At 32.6% G+C, this 17,730-nt stretch overlaps 1 protein-coding gene across 2 annotated transcripts in view; it reads left to right on the top strand.

Annotated features, from left to right (window-relative positions):
- LOC142336156 (uncharacterized) overlaps positions 1-15,467 on the top strand; it is a 154,314-nt gene extending 138,847 nt beyond the window's left edge. For both annotated transcript variants that reach the window (XM_075384755.1, XM_075384756.1), the window contains 2 exons: positions 14,453-14,491; positions 14,585-15,467. In XM_075384755.1, the coding sequence (XP_075240870.1) occupies positions 14,453-14,491; positions 14,585-14,840 (295 nt within the window). In that variant the 3' untranslated portion in view covers positions 14,841-15,467. The remainder of the gene's footprint in view (positions 1-14,452; positions 14,492-14,584) is intronic.
- The last annotated feature ends 2,263 nt before the right edge of the window (positions 15,468-17,730 follow it).

The following is a 17,730-nucleotide window of genomic DNA, read 5'->3' on the forward strand; positions in this document are numbered from 1 at the left end:
CATGTTGTTGTCTTGACTGATGTTTGATTTGTTTGAGAAGGGATTTATACTATATGTTGAGAAAGTATTATACTCTCTCCTACGTTGAGTTTAATGTCTGCTGTGTTGCTGTGTTTAAACTGGAGATTCAATGACTCAGAACTGAGTAGAATTCTTTTTTAATGCCGCTGTGGTGAGACACTCTGTGGGTGGACCCGGGTTTTGACATCGTACTTCCTTTTTGACGTTCCTTTTTGACTGCTTTTTTCGGTAGATCATTTCATATCCTATTTCAATTTGTGATTTTTGGTAGGCTTTTCAGCTCAGGGAAATTTTTACAAAATTTTTGAAATGAGCAGTCCGGCAAGAACAGTTACTGAATGTGGAAAGTGTTAAACGTTATCTATTTTTTAAACAAATTGAGCCAAAGATAATGTATCCATTGAATTTCCAATTTCAATGCCCCACAGTTTCTGTGGAAGAATTTGAAAAAAAAAATTCTGATGAAGTAAAATGTGCTCCTTCCAAAACGACTTTTTTAAAAGTGTGTGATCCATATAAAAGGTATGATGAGCATTGAGAAATTGCCATTTTATTAAAAACTACCCTCCGCTGTCTTTCATTTTCAGATTTCAGGTCGGTCGGTTTGTTCGGTTCCGACAGCTTGCAGTCTTAGCTTATTTTTGTTCCGATAACATGAATTTTTGGTTGTCTTTACAATATCTAATTTTTTGCATCGCAAGCAATGGAGGGTAATCCAATCAAGTCTTTGTTTTCTTTTAAACTGTCACAAATGTCTTTCCAATTTCTGCGTTTCGCAAAATCTTTCCAATTTTATGAGTGAATTCGCCTGTGTTGTTATATCATGTTAGCAAATACGTATCTCCACCGAATTCAAGAAAATCAAGTCTTTCATTTTTTTTAAAAATTTTATAAAACTAGTGAGCTATGTTTAAAAAAATTCATTGCCCAATTTGCCATGAAATACTTCAGGATTGAATTTTTTTTAGTTGCGCTCGGAAGCGGAATTCTTGAAAGTGGTCACAATTCACTCAACAGCATCTTAAGAGTTTAACTCCCAACGAACAACTAAGAAAATATGTAAAGAAGACATAGCTTGATGAGTGTTATGAAGTTGCGAATAAGCTGACCTCACAGTTCAGACAAGGAGGCTCGGTGATGTGCGTTCGCACATAAAGTTCCGACCCCGCTCATCCACTTTATTGGCATAAATGTCTACCAAATGAGGAAACGTATCTTTCAAAAAGAAATGTGTATTAAAAAAAAAGATCGCCTGCAACGCAAATAACTCAGTGGAGTATAAATGTCGCATTAGATTGATGAGATCAACCATTATTAAGAAAGCAAGCCAACAATAACGACAAAATTAAACAACAATAACAACAAACATTAATTACATCCAAAACTTTATGTCCATTTAAAAAAAAACTTTTAAAAAGTCAAATTAATGTCAGATAAAACTGAAACTAGAAAAACGTGAACTTTACTAGAAAAGATGTGGGACCACTCCATAAACAGGCTCAGTATCTAATTAGACTACAGAAAAAAAACTGGCCTATAAACTAGGAAACAATTAATTTTGAGGTAATGAAAACCATTAGATAGCAATTGAACACATCCAACAAGCTTATGATCGCAAACGCTTCCATAGGATTGCATTAAGAACTGTTATTATTCACCTTTTGCGGTTACAAAAAGAACACAAAATAGAGACAACAATCATAAATGCAATTAAAACTTGGGAGAAAACGCTGTCGAAGCCGTAAAGCCAGACTTTGCCACAAAAATTTGTTCAATTGAACCTTATTCGAATGCCAAAAAATCATGAAAATTAGTGCTCGATTACCATTAAAAAATAGGAAGCAAGTAGACGAAAAAGAGAAAAACGGCAAAATTGAGTAATAGTTTTGTATTCTTCGAAAAAAAATTATTTTTAAATTCATGAAAGCTATTAGCTACAAAAAGACATAATTAATTAGTTTCGCTTATTGGTTTATTCGTCCAAAGAAAAAACACTTGAGACCTGTAAATAATCACAGTTTCTCTTACGTCTAGAAGAAGAACGTCAATTATAGACAAAATTCCAAAATTAGTTTACTTTTTTGCGAAAAACCCGTGTCGAAGCCAGTAAGTTTACCACAAATTCTTTAAAAACATTAGATTTTGTACACTTACACCTTCCCTTTGGGAAAATAATTTCATATACGACCTGTTATTTACGGGACTGGGTAACAAAATGACAAAAAGAACAAAAATACGAAATTAATAAGTCTTTTTTAAAATTTTTTCAAAACTTTTTTTTCAAAGTTTTAAAAGCCATCAGCTATCTACCAAAATCAGAATATTGACGCAATTACTCCCCCCTTGAAAGACAAAGAGACCTGTCATTATCCAGGAAAGTTCATACAATTAAAAAAGACAAAGTCAAAACTACAGTTAAAGAAAAATCTAAAAAAAAAAATCAAATGATTTCTTCGAGAAAGGGGTGTCGAAGCCGTTAAAAACAAAATACATGGCATTAAAAATTCTTCTATATTTAATTGTGCATATATTGAACTTCAATGCTGTAAAATGTGAACTTTCAATAATTAGATAATTTGACAAAACGAGAACAAAACGTGAAAAAATTGTCCAATGCCTAATAAGAAAAAAAAGGAAATCTAGTAGTATCAAAGCCAGAAAACCATAACTTAGCTTGTAAAACCGCAAGAGTGCTAAAGTTTCTTGAAATAGGAAGAGGAGGAAGAAGAAGCTTTCTTTCTTTGCTTACACTAAGCTACAAGTTGGCCAGATTAGAAGAAAAATCATGGCAAGATTCAATAAGCCATTTTTTATTTCTAACTAAAACATTTTTAAAAGTCAAAACAACCATAGTCTGTCGAGTAAGGAAACTATATAAAATAATTTGGAACTGCACAGGAAACCAAATGGACCTATTAACAGTGAGCTTTGATTTGAATTGTTCTGTCCGTTAATTATCATAAATAATCGATTTTTTTTCTTTCAAAAAAGACGGACTGATTATAATCTAAATCATTTTTGGATTGTAACAACACACGATGGATCAAAACCAACCTTGCTAATGCTGTTCGTCCAGTGAGAACACTCAATTAATTCCAGTGTTTTAAATCTTGATAATTTGTTTGTTAAAAGTTCAAAAACAAATGCTGTGTTTTTGATATTCATATAGTTAAGTTAGCGAAAAACGACAAAAATGTAATTCCCGACTACTTTCAATGGAAGAAAAATTAGAACTTGCACCTTTTGTAGTTTACAGAGATGGTTTTGGTTGTTTTTGGTTGTGTAATTACGGCAAATTTGATCAAAGTGGACTAAGGAAGCTTATTTTGGACAATTTTTGATGAAAAGATTGAACTTTGAAATATTTAGCCAACATATATAGTCAAAAAATTAAACCAAAATAGCAAACAAGAAATTGGTCTCTAAAAGTTAAATCAACAGTTCTTTGTTAACAATTTTGTACATATATTAGCAAAATTGATGAAATTTTAGGAAAAAATTCCGGAAAATTTGAATAAAAAAACACACAAATCGGTCTAAAAACTTCAACCACGATAACTCGCTCTAGAAAACGAAATTTAAAAAAGTCTTTTTAATTCTATAATCTACGCTGGATGGGCTTTTTAATGATACCACTCACTACTGTCTACGATGAATATATCGATCGGTCAAAATTGTCCTATCAAAAAAAAACATTTGAGTATATAGTTCCTCCCCCCTCAATAGGTGTCAGAACAAATTTTTGTTTCGATTGCTTAGTTTATTTTGTTTTTGAGAACCTTGGACATGACCGGATATTAAAGATGCCGAGACCGGATCTTGCTAGATTTTACAAGAAGACAAGATTTTAACTAGACTCGGTAACTTCTTCTAAAAATGTAATGACCACTTTTTTGGAGCAAATTTTCCCGAAAATCAATTTAAGTTCCCATGTTTCTCCCAAAAGTTTTTTACTGAGAAAAGGTAAAATAAACATTAAGATTTATATGTGTCTGTAATAATCACTAACAATGATTTTTATGCAGGGATTTGAGCTACTCACGCTGAAAATCTTGATATTTCCGGTGAAAAGTTTCTGCGGGAAAATTATTTATGAAGTCTCAAGGGATTTCAGGATCATCCAAACTTCTGGCGAAAAAACTGGAGAAAAACAACACCTCCAATAGTTTTTCGGGCAAATGAATGTTTTCGAGGAAGCTGATACGTAATAGGGTAGGATACGAGTGAGGAGAAGGGATCTAGAAAAACTAAACACGCTTCCTTCCATTAAAAACTAAGTGACTTTCCTTGGTGTCAGAAAGTGAATTTTTGTTTTACTACAATTTTATTGTGAATGAGGCAACAACAGCAAGAAAAAATTTGATGCAGCATGAATAGGGTTTCCCATCAAATTAAAACTGAGAAAAACTGTTCTAAAAAATTTGAAAACTAGATTTTAATTAGCCTTTTTACTTTTTAAATTATTTATTTTCTGCTGTTGTCAACTGTATTCCCCTTCAAAAGTGAGAACTTCTTTTATTGGTTGTCAATAGTTGCCAAATGTTATTTTTTGAACCTCTCTCTTTCTCTCACTTGCACGAAACTTGTTCTCCGATCAATTATTCTAAAACACTTATTCTGCTCCCCAAATTTATTAATATAAGAAATCCATTACACGTTTTGGTGGAAAGGGCAAAGAGCCACGAAACTTGTGTTCGTTTTTTTTTTCATTAGTCTCAATACTGTGACAAAACTGCAGAAATTGTGAGGGACAAGGAAATTCCTATGGAATTATTTTAAAAAATAGTTTCTGTGGAAAGATTTTAAAAAATGTTCTAATGAAATAAAAATTAATCCTTCCAAAATGAGTTTTTTAAAAGTGTGTGATCCAAATAAAAGTATGATGAGCTTTGAGAAACTGCCACTTTAGTCAAAAATAACTTCCGCTGTCTTTCATATACGGATTTCAGGACTGTCAGTAATTCGATTCCGACAGTTTCTTGCAGGTTCAGCTTGCATGTTGCATGTTCCGATAAAAACGAATTTTTAGTGGTCTTTACAATATCTAATTTTTTGCATTGCAAGCAACGGAGGGTAATCCAATTAAGACTTTGTTTTCTTTTAAACTGTCAAAATTGTCTTTCCAATTTTTGTCTTTCATAAATTGTTTCCATTTTTATGAGAGAAATCGCTTCTGTTTTTAAACCCTATTAGCAAATAAGTATCTCCAATGAATTCAAGAAAACCAAGTGTTTTATTTTTTAATTCAATAAAACTAGTGCGCTATATTTAAAAAATCTTAATTGTCCAAATTGCTAAGATTTACTTCAGATTTGAGTTTTTTTTGTTCAGTTGCACTTGGAAGCAAAATTCTCGAAGGCGTCACTATTCAATCAACAGCATCTCAAAAATACAACTCACAAAGAACAACTAAGAAACTATGTAAAGAGGACAGCTTGATGAGTGTCGTGAAGTTCGGACTAAGCTGACCTCACAATTCAATAAATTTGTTTCGACTGCTTTTATATTTTTTTGGAGATCCCTGGATCAGCCCGAATAGTAAAAATGCCGAGACTTAATGTTAAAGAAAGTATCTCTTGCAAAAGATTGAAAGTCTTTCAAGATCTTACAAGTAGATTTTAATCTTGCAAAATTTTTTAGGATTCTTGCAAGATTGACTTCATAACTAGACTAGTAACTTCTTCTTCTCAAAATGTAAAAACCAGTTTTTTGGAACGAATGTTCCCAGGAATCGATGTATGTTCAAATTTGTCTCCCAAATTTTTCTACGGAGAATGTAAAAAAAACATTGAGAATTATATGTGGCTGTATTAATCACTAATTTTTTTACGCTGGTTATTGGGCTACTTACGATGGAAAACTTAATATTCCGGTGCAAAATATCTGCGAGAAATTTATTTGAGACTTCCCAGTAGGATATCAAGACCAACCAAATTCTGGCGAAAAAACTGAAAAAACAAAAGTTACCCTAAACTTTCGGGAAAATGAAAGTTTTCGAGGAAGCTGATACGTAAAAGTGTACGATAGGAGTGAGGAGAAACGATCTAGAAAAACTAAACACACTTCCTTCCCTTAACAACTAAGTGACTTTCCTTGATGTCAGAAAGTGGATTTATGTGTTACTGCAATTTTTTTTGTGAATGAGGCAAAAACAGCAAGAAAAAATTTGATGCAGCGCGAATATTGTTTCCCATCAAATTAAAACTGAGAAAACAATGGTTGTTATTAAATAAAGCAAATTTTCTAAACGATATATTCCAATTTTTTAGTCTGAAATTTTTTTGCTATTGTCAGTCTTCAATAGTCTTTGGCAGTGATTTGATGTATCTTTTATGTGATTTGATAACTTGTAAACAACTAGTTATCAAGTTTTCAGAAATTATCAGTTACTTCTTTATACCTCACATTCCGAAATTATGATCCACAATTGCTCTTGCTCTGAACCAAAGCAATTTTAAAAGAACCTTTACGAGACAAAATAGTTTGGCAAGGTTCGTTTAATTTTTTTGGACGAAAATTAACTGTTTTTATTTTCTGGCATGAAAATGCAAAAATGCAGTAAATTTTGATTGAATTTCATTATCAATTGTTGGTTTTTCAACCAGTCTGCCTCGGCCAACAAAATACCATAGTGTCGTCAGCCAGTTTATTCGCATTATAAACATTGTTTAAAAAAATGCTCTTAGCAACGAGTATTGTTCATTTGAATATAATGGTTCAAGAATTATTTTTAAATTATATTGAAAATTAAGACAGTTTAAAACATTAGGCTTATTTAGTTATTAATTGACAAGAACTTCATGGGCTCCTTTAGTTTTTCAGGAACTGTTGCAACTCATATTACGAAAACCCGGACTCGAGCAAAAAAAGCACGAGAAGTTCCTTGATTACGAATTGTTTGTTCATTGGGCTATGAATCATATTTGTCAATAACGGAACCTACATATGAAAAAAGGCGAGTCTCCAGTCGACTCAAGAAAACAAAAAAAATATGAAAAATTTTCTTTGAAAAAACTCTCAAATAGAGGTCGAATTTTTTTGATTGTAAACTTCCTTATGAGACCAGATCTCGTCTTTTTTATTGGCTTTCCTCTATTAGGAACTCAAAATTGATTCGTTTTGTGGCATGAAATCTAATTTTGAGCTAATATTTTAATAAAAAAGATCTTAATTTGAAGAAAAATTACACTTAAACTGAACAAAATCATGTCAAATATCCCGTGTTCACACAAAACTTCAGTCCTCGATAACTCCTAGAAAAAAATAAAATTCAAAAATAATCTTTTTAGTCTGAATTGTACGCTGGAAGAGCTTTTCAATGATACCATTCAAATTCCTCTACGATGAATATATCGATCGGCCAAAAGTGTCTGAACAAAAAAAACCATTTGAGTATATAGATCCCCCCCCACAATTGGAGTCGGAACAATTACCTATTAAACATTTGTTCTTGACCTCTCTATTGCTCAAGATAGTGTATTTAGTTTGCCTGAGTATTTTGAGTGAGATTAATATTCACATCTGTTGTTCTGCGGCTGGGTTGTGTGGCTGTGTCACATTTATTCTAAAATTCCATTATTATGCAACAAAAATTTTGCTCCCCAAATTTATTAACCTAAAAAATCCATTACGTGCGGAAATTAGCAAAAAGCCGCAAAAGTCAGATTCGTTGATTTTATTAATCACAATACTGTGACAAAACTGTGCAAATATTTTGAGGGAAAAGGGAATTACAGAGAAATTTATTTTTAAAAAAATTGGAGAAAAAGACCCTCATTAAGGACTTCGATTAATTATTATTTACGGCTCTTAGCCAAGAGTACTTCTCATTTGAAAATAGTGGTTCAAAAGTTATTTTTCAATCAAATCGAAAAGTAAGATAGTTTTAAACATTAAACTTAGTTGTTTATTCAATGACAAGAACTTCATTGGCTCTTTTCATAATTTTTCAGGACCTGTTGCAACTCATATAAATACAAGTTTTCTGCACTGTTTACAGATGCCACTAAGGTCAATACTCGTATCTGTTGGTAATTGCTATCTCGTTTGTGATTGCATTGGTTTGTTAACTCGTTTGCATATTAAAAAAAGATCAAAAAGATCTGGACAAACCTGGTCGAATTCGAGCGGTTAACTTGTAAATTTCTCATAGCACCGCCTTGCAACGCTTTGTAAGTTTTTCTTCCAAACATTGCAAGTTTTTTTTAATTTAACCATTCAACTTGTAATTTCTTATAAATTAATCATTCGACTTAAAAGCTCTTACAAGTTAACAATTCGACTTACAAGTTCTTAGAAGGAAACCATTCGAGTTATTAGGTTCATGAAAATTAACCATCCTACTCATCGGGTTCTTACAACTTTAACATTCGGGACAAATAATGTTCTTTCATAAGTTCTTAGGGTATGAGTTGATATACGATAACAATTCTGCTTTATTGTAGCAAAACCAAAAAAAAAGTTGCAAGTTACAAATGCAAACAGATGTTTAAAAACATAGGATCAGGAGCATTGCGAATTACACTTATGAAAAAAACGGTATAAAAACTGAATGGTCAGTAAACTATTTCGAGAAAAAGCTGACATATAAAAATTTGAAAATCAAATCAAAGCAAAAAGGGTAAAACTATATAAAATTTGAAGAATTTTTTGAGCATGCAAGCGTGAAGAAGCTATTTGACATCTTTTAATTATGAATTGAACTACAAAAGGACATCCTGAGCTCAAAAAATTAAATATATGCTGATGAAGCTGATTAGCTGATCTTCTCTTATAGGTTTTGAAAATCTGATTCTACGTTGTTCGTTTTATTTGTAATGTTCTTAATTTGCCTTCGTTTTCCTACATCGGTGGTTTATTTTAAATGAGGAGGTGAACAACAAGGAGGCTCGTTAATGTGCGTTCAAGATGTTTCGATCCGCGCTCATCTAAATTTTTGACTTAACTGTCTTTTGACTTAAAATTTTGACAAATAGATAATCAAAAATAGGTGTTTGAGTCTAAAAAAATCGTTACAGAACCAAACTAATTATTGACTTTACCTAGTCTCATATAATAAGATTTGTTAACAAGTCGACAAAAGGAAAAATTTATGAGCCGAAATTCAACAATCAATCAACATTTTTTGAACTAAATAATTTCAAAAGTCTTTAAAATCATTAGCTTCGAAAAAAATAGATTTACAAAAAGTGGCAATGAAACCAATAGGACCTGTCGTTGGTTAGACTAAGCTATAGGAATGGACTGAAGATGCAGAAAAACTTGAATAATTACGAACAACAAATTACAAACATTGCGAAAACACAAATAAGTGAAGCCATTAAAAACATTAGCTGTTATCTGAGTTTTAGTTATTTTTATTTCAATTTCTAATTATACTAATTCAGCTAACATTATACTGAATTAATCATTAAGTTCAATTGGGCTACCAGTGGTGGTCAATGGGTTCTGTTATTACGCGATTGTGCACAAAAAAAAAGAAACAAAATACACCAATCACATAACTTTTTATGAAAACGCATATTGTCCGACTAATAAAACATCAGTTACGCCATAATATCAGTGAACATGTTAAATTTTACAATACAAGGAATTGTTTGGATCTCTCAATGTTGAGAATGAGTTACAATTTGACGAAAAGAACAACAAAAACTGAAAAAATTGAAAAATCATTAAAAAGCATAATAATTTGAGCATCACAAATTTTAAGACTATTCGCTATAAACCGACAGCTCCGGGTAACATCAGTCATTCAATCTTCAATTAAACGCTTATGAGACGGGTCATCATTTAACGGCTACATAGAGAAAAAAATAAAAAATTTCTACTTTTAATTATTTTTTAACTGCAATGAAGTTCTTATTTTTAACAATTTGACTCCAATATATCATCAAACATGAACAAATACATTAAAACCACAAATTTTTTGAGAAAACCTGTAGTATCAATGCCATTAAATTCAACAGCCTGCCACGGAAGCTAATAAATGCGCGAAGTTATGCTTCAAGAAAACAAAAAGTGTGCCATTCATTTGACATCAATGAGGCATTACAATAAGTCATTGACTATGAAAACAACGACAAATATAGGCAAAAATCAAATATTTAGTAGAAAAGGGCGAGAAATATCGGAGCCATTTAAACCATAAACTCTCCTCTGAAAATTGTATCTATGATCCATTAAACGTCTTTTCTAACTCACTGCAACCGTTAAAATTAGAAAAATGTGTTAGAATTCCAAAGGGAACCAAAAAAATCCGAAAAAACATATAAATATATATTCTTTTAATTATGAAAACTCATGCATCAAAATCATAACACCAATAGTTAGAAAGATAAAACCGCTAACTAGATTAATTTTGTTGAAATAGAAAAGACTGGATCCGGTCATAAGTGAGAGGGTCATCTTACAGTTCACGAAACTAAGTTTACGATTGATTAGTTTTCAAAGATGAAATTTCGAAAAATTATTTTTAAAGACATGACTGACATTAAATTCAATAGCTTTCAAGGGAAGTCGACAAATAATCTAAGTTATGCCTTGATTGAAAGAAAAAAATAGTCATGCATAGGTTATTGATTAGACATCGCAATAATTCCTATGACTATGGAAACAACAACAACAATTATAGGCAATAATCAAAAATTCAATAGTAAAGTGCGAGAAGAAAGTGTGGAACTATGTACTTTTTTCTGAAAACTTTAACCTTGATCCACTGAACGTCTTCTCTAAGCCAATGGGAGGTATCCATATCAGGTTAATGTGGTAAGATTTCAGGGGAAACCAAATACACGAAAATATCAAAACAATTTTTTTTTATTTTTGACATCTTATGAATTGAAGTCATATTTTTCTTTAACAAGTAGTTAGAAGATAAGACCGCTAAACAGAATAATGTTGGAAGCAGTAGAAAGGAATGATGTCCTTTCTTCACTGAGACTGCCTTACAATTCACAAAAATATGTTTACGTTCGGTTAATGTTAAAAAATGTCCCGAAATTCAATTTTAAAGTCTTAACAGCCATTAGCAGTCCACTCAAAGCAGACAACCTATGCCAGAGGACTCCAAAAAACCTCAAAACAAAATCAAAAACTCATTTAAAATTTTGCCATAGGACTCCAAAAAAACCTCAAAAAGGAAATCAAAAATTCATTTAAAATAAACGGAATCGAGCCAAAAAAACACGATCAATTCCTTGAATACAATTTTTTTGTTTTTGAGCTATGAATCAGATTTGTCAATAATGGAACCTAGATATGAAAAAAGACGAGAGTTCGAATTTTTTTAATGTAAACTTCCTTATGAGACCAGAACTCGTCCTTTTGATTGGCTTTCCTCTATTAGGAACTCAAAATTGATTCGTTTTGTGGCAAGAAATGTACTTTTGAACTTAAATTTTAATAAAAAAAGATCTTGATTCGAAGAAAAATTACACTTAAAGTGAACAAAATCAAGCCAAATATAACGTGTTCACACAAAATTCCAGTCCTCGATAACTCCTCGAAAAAAATGAAATTCAAAAATAATCTTTTTTGTCTGAATTCTACGCTAGAAGAGCTTTTCAATGATACCACTCACATCTCTCTACGATGAATTTATCGATCGGCCAAAATTGTCTGAAGAAAAAAAACGTTTGAGTTTATAGATTCCCCCCCCCCCCCCACAAGTGGGGTCGGAACAATTACCTATTGAACATTAAATTTGTTCTTGACCTCTCTATTGCTCATTATAGTGTATTTAGTTTGCCTGAGTATTTTGAGTGAGATCAATATTCACATCTGTTGTTGTGCGGCTAAATTGTGTGGCTGTGTCACAACCATTTGATTTTACAGATCCCCCACAAGTGGGGTCGGAACAATTACTTATTGAACATTAAATTTGTTTCTTCTGGAGCTCTCTTTTGCTCAAGATAGTGTATTTAGTTTGTCAGAATATTGTGAGTGGGATTACATTTCATATCAGTTGATGTGCGGCTGGGTCTTCAAGCTTTATTGCTCGAATCTGAAAAAAAAAACATTTTTTCAGTTTTAGACGATGAGATCTGCAATAATTTTTGATTTTGAGAAAATATATATTCTAGGAGCAATATAACTGCTTTCATTAATTTTCATATAGTGTCCATGATCTTTTTAATGAAACTTGGCTCGTTTCATGAAAAAAAATTGCTTTATCAAATTAAGAGCTGATTTTGGGGAAATATTTTAACCGAATGAACTGAAGACTCATGTATTGGCTAGACTCAAGGGTTCCATTTCACAAATTGCATCGCGTTTAGGATTATAATCTCCCTATTGTTTCTTATCGTTCTTTCTAGTTAGACAAAGTAAATAAAGAATCGAGCCAAAAAAACACGAGCAATTCCTTGAATACGATTTTTTTGTTTTTGGGCTATCAATCAGATTTGTCAATAATGGAACCTAGATATGAACAAAGACGAGAGTTCGAATTTTTTTACTGTAAATTTCCCTATGAGACCAGAACTTGTCTTTTTTTGGCTTTCCTCTATTAGGAACTCAAAATTGTTTCGTTTTGTGGCAAAAAATGAACTTTGAACTTAAATTTTAATAAAAAAAGATTTTAATTCGAAGAAAAAGTACACTTAAAGTGAACAAAATCATGCCAAATATACCGTGTTCACACAAAATTCCAGTCCTCGATAACTCCTCGAAAAAATGAAATTCAAAAATAATCTTTTTAGTCTGAATTCTACGCTGTAAGAGCTTTTCAATGATACCACTCACATTTCTCTACGATGAATATATCGATCGGCCAAAATTGTCTGAACAAAAAAAAACGATTGAGTTTATAGATTCCCCCCCCACAAGTGGGGTCGGAACAATTACCTATTGAACAGTAAATTTGTTCTTGACCTCTCTATTGCTCATTATAGTGTATTTAGTTTGCCTGAGTATTTTGAGTGAGATTAATATTCACATCTGTTGTTGTGCGGCTGAGTTGTGTGGCTGTGTCACAACCATTTGATTTTACAGATCCCCCCACAAGTGGGGTCGGAACAATTACTTATTGAACATTAAATTTGTTTCTTCTGGAGCTCTCTTTTGCTCAAGATACTGTATTTAGTTTGTCAGAATATTTTGAGTGAGATTACATTTCATATCAGTTGTTGTGCGGCTGGGTCTTCAAGCTTTATTGCTCGAATCTGAAAACAAAAACATTTTTTCAGTTTTAGACGATGAGATCTGCAATACTTTTTGATTTTGAGAAAATATATATTCTAGGAGCAATTTAACTGCTTTCATTAATTTTCATATAGTGTCCATGATCTTTTTAATGAAACTTGGTTCGTTTCATGAAAAAAATTTGCTTTATCAAATTAAGAGCTGATTTTGGGGAAATATTTTAATTGAATGAACTGAAGACTCATGTATTGGCTAGACTCAAGGATTCCATTTCACATATTGCATCGCGTTCAGGATCATAATCTCCCTATTGTTTCTTATCGTTCTTTCTAGTTAGACAAAGTAAATGAAGAAGAGTTAACTCCTTTTTGTTTCTGCAATATTTTCCAAAGACATCGATAAGAGTTATCAACTTACAACATTCACAACCCAAAAGAATTGTTACAACCAAAACAATAATAAAACAAAAAAAGATATATAATCACTAGCTTTTGCGTCTCCAGTCCGGCAGGTGAAGCAATTTCTTGTTGACTTTCTGCTGATTTTCGAAAAATTTCCTTTTCTTAACACTTTAAAATCAACTGCCAAACTAATTGGATACCTGTTTGTAGCTGGTCTGTTAGTGGAACGTTTTTGGCGTATTCTTTGGTATTATTTTGAAAAACAATTGGTCGGGCATTTTGCTTAATAAAATTTTTGATTCTACGACCAGACTAAAGTTAGAAGTATCTTATATCAATATCATGCTTTTTTGTTTAAAAAGCTGTTTGTTTTTTGGATGTCGAGCGAGAACAAAAATTTTAAACTTATTCAGCAACTTGAACATCACCTCTTTTGATGAAGAAACGAAAAAAAAACAATTCGAGATAAATGTTTGCTGTGATTAACAGCCGTTTTCTTTTATTATTTTTTAATCTAAAATTTCTACCCAGTGCATTGGTTCCCGGAAATGTTAATAAGATCCCGGATTTCTTTCCGCTATGATGGAAGAAATTCATGGGGATGATCCTGGGAAATTACCGTGAAATTTGTCGGGAATTTCAAGATGTGCCAAGGTAGAGCAAGATCCCGTCTTTCCCGTCGGGAAATCTGGGAAATGTAAGATTCCTGACAGGAAAACCGGGGAAAATGAAAACCTAGCGGAGTTTTCGAGATTATCTGCCGGGCTCTTACTGGGAAAACTGGGAAGTTCAGAATTCCGTCAGTAGTTCCTGGAATAAGCTGCGGGGATCTTACCGGGAAACAAAACGGAACTTTAAAAATATTTTGTTTAATATCATTTTTTTTTCAGAACCAACGACAAGAGCACAGCTCCTGATGCGTCTGCGAAGTAAGTTTGTTTTTCAGGAAAGTTACTGCGTGTAATTTGTAGCTTTTCAGAGTGATCATTGTTTTCTTTCGGCTAATTCACTTACGATTTTAGGTATAATTCTCGACCAGCAAAGCCCAATGTAAACATCACAACAAACAAACCCGACATAAAGGATACGTATGTTAACGAAGATCAAAGTCCTTATAATGCAAACCAATATGACGCTTTGAATCCCGATTACGAACCTCCTGGAACTGGTTTTTGTCATAAGGAAAATAATGTTGAACAAAGAGAATCAAGAGTGGCAGCTAGTTACAATGAATCAGTTCCAAACGCCTACTTAAAATTTGGGCAATATATGGAGTAATCGAGATTAACGTGGATTGAAGGAAATGATGTATTGGAAACATCGGTACAATTTCTGATATAAATTATTTTAGATCACTAAATCACTCAATGTCATTATGATCCCGGGCCCCTGCCACATAACGTGAACCATTTCATGCATTTTGCATATTTGATTCCACAAAACAGATCTTATTACATATACATATGTAAAAATAGCCTCACAGTGCGGCTTAAAGGCATGATTATGCTAATTGTTAATTATACAATGTCTTTGTTCTATGTCGCCAAATTCCTCAAATTATAGATTATAATAGAGCAATATTGACTAAAGGTGCGGGGCGCCGGTTCGTAATGGTGGCAAAATTTCAAGGCATCATTAATTGAGGGGAGCAAGGGCTTCTCCAAGGACATACCTGTACGATCGAAAAATATTTCCAGCCCAACTGAAATCCCAACCATTTCATCTGCTAAATCACTCAACCATTTTTATTATGTTCACCTCTTCTGTTTTTATGAATGCTGTCACAAAATTTTTCAGAAGATTTACGACATATAACTGCCTGCGCAGTTTTCTCAAATTTCTCATCATTATCTTAGATATTGTAAATATAGTTTGCGTATGAAATTAAATGAAGATTTTAGAGCAGAGCGTCTTTCAACCAGCTTGCTGTTAGATCGGTAACCTTGAATTCCTTTTAAAGGAGTCGGTTTCGGGTCAAATTATATACCCGGAATCAATACCATAAAATTATTTTAGCAACCATGCAAAATCATATATGATTACTAGTAGTCATATTAAATTTAGGACATTTCAACAAGCATACTAATATCATATATGAAATCTTATTGTTCCATGATTTTTTTCAAATATGAGGGAAAATATATGCCAGGCTGGCTCTTTTATTGCTGGTCAAATTTTCACTTTTTCTTTACGCATGGTACCCAGGTTGAAGTACCAGACCGAAATTCGATATGTCCAGATCGAAATGAACCCAACAGGGGGGTTCGTGCGTTCAAAATTACACGGTCTAGAAACACCAATGAACGCACGAAAGTCCGGACATAGGTATCTTTGAACGCACGATAGTCTGGTCATAGGCAACTTTGAACGCACGATAGTCTGGACATAGACGACTTTGAAAGCACGATAGTCTGGACATAGACGACTTTGAAAGCACGATAGTCTGGACATAGACAACTTTGAACGCTCGAAAGTCTTGACACAGACGACTTTGAACGCACGAAAGTCTGGACATAGACAACTTTGAACGCACGAAAGTCTGATCATAGACAACTTTGAACGCACGAAAGATAACAGAAAGATAACATTCTGTAGCCCTCAGGATCTAGTTTTCATTTATATAAAAAAATCAGAAACTTGATGAAGGGGGAACTCCGCAAGTTGCGAAGGAGAAATTGAGAAGAACAAAGAACCGTCGTTGGGGCGGGGTGGGCGGAAGACGCCAGGGTGGGGGGGAGGGAGCTGAAAGATCGCATTAATTTGTAATATTAAATCAAACGAAAAATAATGTAGTAAATTTAATGGAGATTTGTCAATCGTTCTTTAGAATTTCAAGACAAAAAATTATCAAAAATTTCCAACAGATGAATAATCTTGATTTCTTTTTCTTCTAAAATTTTGGTTTGAAAAATATTTGTATCCGTCTGTTCCTTTTCTCGTTTTCTGCTGGTTAAAAATTATCATTCGAACCATTTTTCATCAATCTCTCTCTCTCAAATATTTGTTTTTTGGGAATGTAAAGACTTCAGGCAATTTAGAGCTCTCGGAATAGCAAAAATCAAATTTGAAAATGAATAACTAAAAGCAGAAAAAGTTTGTTTGGAGCAAAAATTACTTCTCATTTAATCAAAACTAACCATTCGGGTATTTTCAAAACCTTTAAAACGCAAAAAAACGGTTAAATGAAATGAATATATAATTAGACAAATTCAGTTTTGAAAAAAAGTGTAATCTTTTTTTTATCTTGTTTAAAAGTTTCTTCAGAAAGTCAGAAAAAATAGTTCGAATTGAACTTCTCGAGTAAAATGAAATGCAGTTGATTTTAAAAGTTATAGAGTTTATGGATTGTCTGTTTCCAAAATTTAATACATGCTCAAAACTTTTTCGAAAATGAATTTTCACTTCTCTGTGTTTTGAAGTTGCTCTTCGAATGGATCTTTTCCAGTCTTTGAGCTTTTATGTAAATTGAAAAACTAAATTCTTCACTGATTGGGAAACTCCTCGTATGAAAAACGAAGACCGAAATTCCTTTTGGAAGAAGAAGCTCTTTTTCAGTTCTCAGAAAGATTATTCATCTTTCCCTTTAAAAAACACTATTACTTAAATAGCGAAAAGTCAAAAACGTAAATTCTCTGATAAACAATGTTCCTCAAAACTACTGAATAAGAGATTTTACCACCAGCTTTCAACGTTCCTTTACATGTTAAATGCACCAAAACTATGTTTATTAAATCTTTTAAGACATCTGTGTAATTTAAAAAACACTATTGGGTTGATTATGCTAATAGAGAGTTAGAGCGTGGGAAATAGTTTTTGTAAACGTTAGACACAAATAGAGGCAGAGAGAAAAGGCTGTCAGAAATCATGAGAAAACAGAGAAATTACTTTATCAGTTCCAAAAAAACCGGATTGAATTTTCCAATGTCAAGGTTTTGTGTTTTTTATTCTCTCTGATAGCAAGTCTGAGCGATTTTGAAAGAAAAAATTAGAAAAATTAGTTGCCCCTCTGTGCTCATTAAACATCAAAAATGACAAAACAATTTGAATACATTCAAAAATTTCACTCAAGTTTTTAGTGTCAGTTTTACGATTACCGATACAATTGCCTCAGGAATCCACAACAAAGTTTTAAGGAAAACAGTCAAGCCATATGTAAATGGCGGTCAAT

This window comes from Convolutriloba macropyga, chromosome 3 (genome assembly GCF_964194025.1).
Source record: "Convolutriloba macropyga chromosome 3, txConMacr16.3, whole genome shotgun sequence".
NCBI classification, from domain to species: Eukaryota; Metazoa; Xenacoelomorpha; order Acoela; family Convolutidae; genus Convolutriloba; species Convolutriloba macropyga.